Source organism: Eublepharis macularius, chromosome 4 (genome assembly GCF_028583425.1).
Source record: "Eublepharis macularius isolate TG4126 chromosome 4, MPM_Emac_v1.0, whole genome shotgun sequence".
Taxonomy (NCBI): Eukaryota; Metazoa; Chordata; class Lepidosauria; order Squamata; family Eublepharidae; genus Eublepharis; species Eublepharis macularius.
Genome location: NC_072793.1, coordinates 151,529,690 through 151,538,155, shown reverse-complemented (window position 1 = coordinate 151,538,155; position 8,466 = coordinate 151,529,690). Strand labels below are relative to the sequence as shown.

The 8,466-nt window shown below is 39.2% G+C and overlaps 1 protein-coding gene across 2 annotated transcripts in view; it reads right to left on the bottom strand.

The window, feature by feature from the left end:
* Positions 1-1,448: 1,448 nt before the first annotated feature.
* The window catches only part of FAM3D (FAM3 metabolism regulating signaling molecule D), a 50,328-nt gene continuing 43,310 nt past the window's right edge, over positions 1,449-8,466 (bottom strand). For both annotated transcript variants that reach the window (XM_054977170.1, XM_054977169.1), the window contains exons 9-10: positions 3,815-3,941; positions 1,449-2,054 (exon numbers count right to left, since the gene is read on the bottom strand). In XM_054977170.1, coding sequence (XP_054833145.1) covers positions 1,962-2,054; positions 3,815-3,941 — 220 coding nt within the window. In that variant the 3' untranslated portion in view covers positions 1,449-1,961. The remainder of the gene's footprint in view (positions 2,055-3,814; positions 3,942-8,466) is intronic.

The following is an 8,466-nucleotide window of genomic DNA, read 5'->3' as shown; positions in this document are numbered from 1 at the left end:
AACTTTCCTTTGATCCCAAGTTCGATCAAAGGCCTTTTTTAATGGGTGATTTTTACCGCGTTTGGCTCCATGGGTCTGAGTCTTCTTCCAAATTCTGGATGATTAACTCGCCCTTCAGATTTCAGTGCAGCGTTTCAAGGGTTCTCTTTTGAGTTTTCTGCCTGTGTGGGGAAAGCTCAGAAGAGAACCCTTGAAACATCACATTGAAATCTGAAGGGGGACTTAATTATCTAGAATTTGGAAGAAAACCCAAAGAGGTATGGGAACAAACGCAGTAAAAATCTCCCATGCAAAGAAGGCCAGAGAGTGCTAGCGTTGCTGTATTCCTACTTAACGAAAGGTGGCCCCCTGGTGGCAAGAAGGTAAAAGTGTAACCTGGCAAATTATTTCTATTGTACTTGGAGCACTTTTATTTTCATTGCAGAAATGCTTTTGTGAACAAATATTCAATTAATTGCAGTGATAGTTTCATAGATACATTCTACATATGGAGTTTAGAGTTTCGTCTACATCTGGAGTTTTATTTGATGCTTCTGTCACAAAGGGAAAACATCAAAGAACTGAACACCAATAAATATTGCAAAAAATTATTCAAATATATTTCAGTATAAATCATATATACAAGGAAGCCCCATGTAGTATATAAATTTTTGTTAAAAAAAAAGAGGACTAGGGAGATCTAGGATCACATCTCTGCTTTGCAGTGAAGCTCACTGGCTGACTTGGGGCCAATCGATTTCTCTCACTCTCACCTACTTCACAGGGTTGGGAGGATAAAATGGAGAAAAGGAAAACCATGTATGGGGCTCTGAGCCCCACCATTAGAGGGTGGGATAAAGATGTAATAGAGAGACAGACAGATTTTTGACTATGTGAAAAATCGAAAGCATTTTCCTTAGAGGGGCACCTCTTCCCTTACGGCATTTCAGCAGCTAGTGAAAACTTGGCTGTTCAGGAAAAGCTTTTAATGCCACCTGTTGGCTGTTGGTTTTTATGCTGATATTTGCAGGGTGGCTTTTCATGCTTTGTTTTTAATCGTGTGGCTAAGGGTTATTATTTTAAAGTTGTTTATTGTTATTAATCATATTATTATTAACAACAACTCATTTTTGTTGTTCACAGCTTTGGGTCCCACTATTGGTGACAAAGAAGCAGCACAGAGATGTGAAACAAATAAATAAAAATGGGTGGATGGGGAGAGGTTACAGTGGGGAAGGGAGAGGGAGAAGTCCTGTGGTCCAAAGCGCCCCCCCCCCCACATACCTTCAAGAACTTAAGTTCAAAAAGCAGAGAGCATTTGACACAGTTAACCTTTTCTACCTTCTAAGAATTACAATATATAAGAATTTTCACACAGGCATGCTCGCCAATGATTTTGTCTTCTGCATACCTGACATAGAGGCCCCTTTCAATTGTTAGACACAACAGCCTGTAAGAATCCTACGTGCTTCTGTGGAATAACCACACATGTACTCACACATGAGATACGGGACACTTTCTGTAAGCGATAACACAATTTCAATATCTCTGTCCTTATCCTCCAAGATCTCCCATTATTGTGGGTATTTATGTCTTTATCCTGCACTATTGTGGCACAGCTTCTATAGATGCATGGATGAATTAGTCCCTGATGTTTTCCGGATCCAAATGACATACCATTCCGCTAAAGTATCATTTTTGTATTGATTTTCCACCACAGCAGTTCCCACTAGCGTTCTGTATCAAAGTGGCTTTCTGGCAGCAAGTCCAGAAATTTTATTCAGCACCATCCGGGCCGCTATAAAGAGCTGACAGGCTCAACAGGTTGTGTTCGGCTCGATGGGTCGTTCAGGCCTGTACCAAAGGAACGTTCAGAGGAAAGAGCAATACGAGCACCACAGGGCAGAATCTGTTGGAGTTGAAGCCAAAGGGAAAAGTCCATTTGTGGAGGCCACACAAACTGTGGTTCTGCCTTAAGCCCACTACTTGTCCATCTTCTTGGGCACGCAGCCCTCTATCTCCAGCACTTCAGGCCAGCCATCATATTTGTTGGTGTCGTGATTGTTTTTCAAGTGCTGTAGAAGCAAAGGAGACTCCGTTACTTCTATTTGGAACTTCCTGCTTTTTTGCACTGTGTTGCCCATGGCAAACCAGCTCCTGGCTTGTGCAGGAGCAACTAACTCCAGGTAAGCAGCAAGCCTTCATTCATATGTAACAGGTAACTGGAATTAGTCTTAAAACACCATTTCTTCATTGCACTACATGTGTGAAGGGAGGGAGGAGAGGGGGGAGCCTGGTGCATGTGTAAGCCTAGCACAAACTGGATTCATGCACATTTTTGTTTAGCCATGGTTAAGTTATGCATTTCAATGCAGACCAAATCCTGGAGAACCTTCAAACATTGGGATGAGCCAGCTCATGGTGAGAATAGCATGAGACTTTACGGTGATGGTCTGGATTTATGTCTTATTCATACAATGATTTGCCCATTTGTCTATACAGATACATTTAGGTGGATCTGTAACATTGTCCTCTGTTTCTGGATAGGTTGTAACTAAGAGTCTCTCTACTCAAGGCATCTTACATGGGGACACTCAGGTGTAGAGAGGTGCAATGTTAGCTGGGAAGCATAGTTTAAAAACAGAGCCAGCTGAGATTGTCCCTCAGAGGGTTTGTTAATTTCATCTTCGCCTTCCAGAAGGCTCTGTCAATTTCACTTCCTCTTCCAGGAGGCGAAGATAAAATTAACAAACCCTCTGAGGAGTGATCTCCACCAGTTCTGTCTTTTAAAATTACTCTCCTGTAGAAAGGAGAAATTAACAGAGCCTTCGGGGAGATGAAAGTGAAATTAACAAACCCTCTGAGAAGTGATCTCCCCCGGCTCTATCTTTTAAAACTATGCTTCCCGGCTAACATTGCATCTCCTTACACTTGAGTGTCCCCATGTAAGATGTCTCATGTAGAGACTCTAACGTCTAACATGTCCAAGAATGCCTCATGCCAGAAGAACATCAGTCAGAGATCTCAAAGTGGTGAGGTATCTCTCACTAAGCAGCCAGCCCCATCTGCTCAGCAAAGAGATGTTCAAGTCGGCATGGATCCATGTGACATGTACATCCTCTGCCCATGCACCTGCGATGCATGAAAGACAACATGTGAATGGGAAACGGTGCTTTCCTTCTGAGAATATATGAATATCTTACACAAAAATGCCATTCCCACTTCACCATCCAGTCTAAGCCTTGACAGGAAAGACAGCTTCAATGCATTAAAATCTTTGGGGTGAAAATAAGTTCAACTTGCCGTAACTTTACCATGTGAAATCATTGTCGTAATTCAACACTTGTCCTGTTCCCCCTTTCTCAAATTCCCAGTTACAGTGGCATGTACCCCTGCTGGTCCTCCCACAGAATGGTGTCTCCGTTTTCAGAAGCAGGGATGTTGATTTAAACAAATTCCTCCTCCTACTGCCGGTGTAGGGAGACTTTGGTGTTCTACTGAATAAGATCTCAAGGGGCTGCAGAGGGAGGGGGAAGTGGAAAAATCCTGCTCCCCAATGACCACAAATAGACATTTGCCACTCTGGATACAAACAGAAACAGGCGCACCACATGGAAGGTGTTCTGTCTCTATACACACCTTATGACATAGAAAAGAAAGTAAGAGATGTTATTGTTTGTGTTTTAGCCACCAATTTAACCAGTTTTTGCATTTTTAAAAGAGTACTTTGGAGGGCAACTGCTGATAAGGAAAAACCACAAAATGTTAGGATTATGCATGGAATAAATGCAAAAAACATTCCTTTAGATTGCAGCTACTGTTAACAAAAAGGTACCTGTTCAAATGGGCTCTTGCCTTTGAGTCCTTTCCCACCAAGGAATACCCAGTTGTCCCGAAATCCCAGCTTGCCAGCATAGCTGCTTCCAAGCTCAGTCAACATTTGCCGTGCTTTATCATTCAGTCTAAGAGAATGAAAAGGATTAAAGACATCTGATTACCTTTGAAAAAGGATAACACACGAGACTCCCGGGTACAGCATAAAGGAGCCATTTTTTCCTCTTCTGGAAAGGTACAACCAAAGTGATCTGATTGGAAGTTGCTACATCTTATCAGAAGACCTATAAGTGTGAGCTGATCACAACTATTATGACTTTGGTGGTTGCTGGGACCCACTTGTGAATTTTATTTTTGCAAATCTGCTTGGCATCCTTTCCAGAATGCTTACAAGAGGCATCAGATCATCCCTGAAATGTCCTTTTCCTCTACCCCATCCTTTAAAATAAATCAGCCTGATTAAAAGTTCTGGAACTTGAAAGCTTGTTCACCATTTAATATTATATTGGTTGGTTGGTTTTGATTCAAGGCAGGGCTTTTTTTCAGCAGGAACGCAGTGGAATGGAGTTCCGGAATCTCTTGAAAATGATCACATGGGTGGTGGCCCTGCCCCTGATCTCCAGACAGAGGGAAGTTCAGATTGCCCTCTGCACTGCCGAACAGTGTGGAGGGCAATCTAAACTCCCCTCTTTCTGGAGATCAGGGGGAGGGGCCACCAGCCATGTGACCATTTTCTCCGAACGCAACCCACTGAGTTTTACCACTTCTTTTCCCAGAAAAAAAGCCCCGATTCAAGGTATTTGTTTTGTTTTTTTTTTTTTTGTAAAATTTTTTTTATTGGGTTAGAACATTAATATTTTTACATTACATTGCATTCAATTATCCCCTAATTTTTCGTTTCTAACCCCCTCCCTTTCCCCCCCTTTTGTTGACTTCCAACAGCTTTCCCACCCTCTGTCCCTTTTCCCTTACTTCTATTAATTTCCTCTATCTAAAACAAATATATATTCTCCATTATATTAAGCAGTACATCTTTAACTCTTTTACTTACTAAACATCCAAACTATACTTCTTTAGATAAACAATTTATCCCATTTTCCAGTTTTGAATATTTCTGTATGTCATAAACCATAAAAATTTCCCACATTTAAATCAAACAATTTGATTTGTTCTCTCTATATTAATCATTTCTTCTTTTTATAGTATTTCTATATAACTCATCACATAGTCAGTCATTTTAACTCTTCTATACATTCAGTTTGGTGCATATAAGTCTTATCAAGTAAAAAAAAAATATTGTTAATTACTCAATCCTCATGTTTAAACCGTTAATTATTCTCTATCAATATTCTATCAATTAACCTTTACATATCTATATATATCTCAATCAATTAATTAATCTAACTGCTTATAAATTCACATTTCTCTTCCTCCCCCGGTAAAGTCACCCCTCTCTTTTATACTTTTATTGTACTTCAGTAGTTCTCAAACTGCCACAGTTTTCCTCCCACCTCCCACTTCTTCTCCAGATATTGTTTCAGCTTCTCCCAGTCTGTGTTAAACTGCCCTGAGTCCAGATCTCTCAGTTTTCTTGTCATCTTGTCCATTTCAGCCATATACAGCAATTTGTAGATCCAATCTTCAATAGTTGGCACTTCTTGTACTTTCCATTTCTGCGCATACAAAAGTCTAGCTGCTGCAGTCATATAAAATATCAACGTCCTATGGTGGGCTGGGATTCCCTCCATTCCCAAGTTTAGCAGCAGGAGTTCTGGGTTCTTATTTATTTGAAACTGTAAAATTTCACTCATTTCTCTTATTATTTCCCCCCAGAACTGCCTAGCTACCTCACACGACCACCACATATGATAGAGGGAGCCCTCATGCTTTCTACATTTCCAGCATTTATTAGAAGTGTTCAAGTTTCCTAGCGCAATCTTCTTTGGTATCATGTACCAACGATAGATCATTTTGAAAATGTTCTCTTTAATATTAATACATGTCGTTGTCTTCATTGTAGTTTTCCACAAGTATTCCCATGCCTCCATTGTTATTTCTTTATTAAAATTTATAGCCCATTTCACCATTTGTGTTTTAACTGTCTCATCCTCGGTATACCATTTCAACAGTACTTGGTATACCTTGGATATTCTTTTCTTGTCCTCTTTAAAAAGAGTCTGCTCTAGTTCCGAATTCTCTGTTCGTATACCTCCTTTTACAGAGTCCGAGTTATACAAATCTCTGATCTGTCTATACTGGAACCAATCGTAGTTCGGTGATAGTTCCTCTTGCGTCTTTATTCTAAGTTTAGACACTTCAGTTTTAGTTATTTCTTTGTACGTTAAACATTGTTGTTCATTATCAACAGCTCTCGGATCTATCACCTCATATGGAACCACCCACAAAGGGGTTCCTTCTTGTAGGTAAATTCTGTACTTCTTCCAGATTGTATATAAACTTCTCCTTACAAAATGATGCAGGAACATCGAGTTGACCTTTACTTTGTCATGCCATAGGTATGCGTGCCATCCAAAAATTTTTTTATATCCCTCTAGGGCTAATAGTTTCTTATTCTTTAATGTCATCCACTCTTTTAACCAAACTAGGCAGATTGCATCATGGTAAAGTCTCAGGTTGGGCAGTTGCATTCCGCCTCTTTCCTTTGCATCTTGTAGAACTTTTACTTTCACTCGAGGCTTCTTGCCTGCCCAAACAAAATCTGATATTTTCCTCTGCCATTTTTCAAATTGTTTAGAGTCTCTGATGATTGGTATTGTCTGTAGCAAAAACATTACTCTTGGTAACACATTCATCTTAACTGCTGCAATCCTGCCCAACCATGACAAATTCAGTCTATTCCATTTGATCAAGTCTCTCTCTATCTGAGTCCATAATTTTTCATAATTATTCTTGAACAAATCTATATTTTTTGCAGTCAGCTCAACTCCCAAATATTTCACCTTACTAGTTACTTCACAGTCCGTTGTTTCCATTAACAATTGTTGTTTCTGCTTAGTCATGTTTTTACATAATATCTTTGACTTCTTTTTGTTAATGAAGAAACCTGCCAAGTCACCAAACTCCTTGATCTTGTCTATCACTTTTGGCATGTTCTCCAATGGATCTTCTACAATTAACATTATGTCATCTGCAAATGCTCTAACCTTGTATGAATAGTCCTTTATTTTTATTCCTCGTATTTCCTCGTCTTGTCGTATTTGTATCATCAGAATCTCCAATACTAAAATGAACAACAATGGAGATAACGGGCAACCTTGTCTTGTTCCTTTACTAATCGTCAATTTCTTGGTCAGTTCATCATTCACTACAATTGCTGCAGTCTGGTCTCTATAAATTTCTTTAATTGCTCTGATGAATCTTTCTCCCAATTGTAGCTTTTCCATAGTGGCAAACAAAAAATCCCAGTTTAAATTGTCAAACGCTTTTTCAGCGTCTACAAAGAAGAAACCAACCTCTTTGTCACAACGCTTATCATAATATTCAATAGCATTGATCACTGTCCTTAAATTGTCTCTTATTTGTCTGTCTGGCAAAAAGCCTGCTTGTTCCTCCTGTATGACTTCCGAGAGCCACCCCTTCAGTCTCTCCGCCAATATCTTCGTAAAAATTTTATAATCATTGTTAAGTAGTGATATAGGTCTGTAATTTTTCACGTTAGTCAAATCTTGGCCCTCTTTTGGGATCAATGATATATTCGCTTCGCTCCAAGTGTCTGGAATTCTTTGATCCCTAAAAACTCCGTTCATCACCTCTTTTAGGAATGGTGCCAGTTCGTTGGCCATTGTCTTATAAAATTTAGCCGTAAGTCCATCTGGCCCTGGCGCCTTTCCTAGATTTGCAGATTGTATTGCCTTACTTATTTCCTCATCAGTTACTTCACTATTCAACTTATTTCTCCAAGCTTCCGAGATCTCTGGAAGTTTGGTTTTCTCCAAATATGATGCTATTGATTCTTTGGTTACTTCTTTTTTATTATACAGCTTAGCATAAAATTTATAAAAGGCTCTACTAATGGTAGTCTGCTCCAGGTACGTTTTATTTTCTTCACAGATTTTATTTATTATTTTCTTTTCCCTTTTCTTCTTCAATTGCCATGCCAAATATTTCCCAGGTTTATTAGCACCCTCAAAAGCTTTTTGATTCAGTCTTTTAAGGTTCCACTCCAATTCTTTATTACTCATTGCTGTTAACTGTTCTTGAAGAATTTTAATTTCCTGATGTATTTTCTTTTTCCCTGGTCTCTTTTTTAACTGTATTTCTTTGGCCTTTATTTTCTCCTCAATCTCTTGTCTTTTCTCCTCTTTCTTTTTCCTTGCTCTGCCATTTAAGTCCATTAGTATGCCCCTTACAACCGCCTTGTACGCGTCCCAAACTTTACTGGTTGGTACTTCTTTATTCACGTTATATTGTATAAAAAACTTTGTCTCTCTTCTCAATATTTCCATATTTTCACTTTCCTGTAGCAAGTCCTCATTTATTCTCCAGGCTTTCCTTTTTCTCCTTTTTCCAAATTTCCACATAATTGGATTGTGATCTGAGCCTACCATCGGCATTATTTCTACCTCCTTAGTCCATAACGCTAAGTCCTTTGAGGCCCAGATCATATCAATTCTTGATAATGTAAGATGCCTT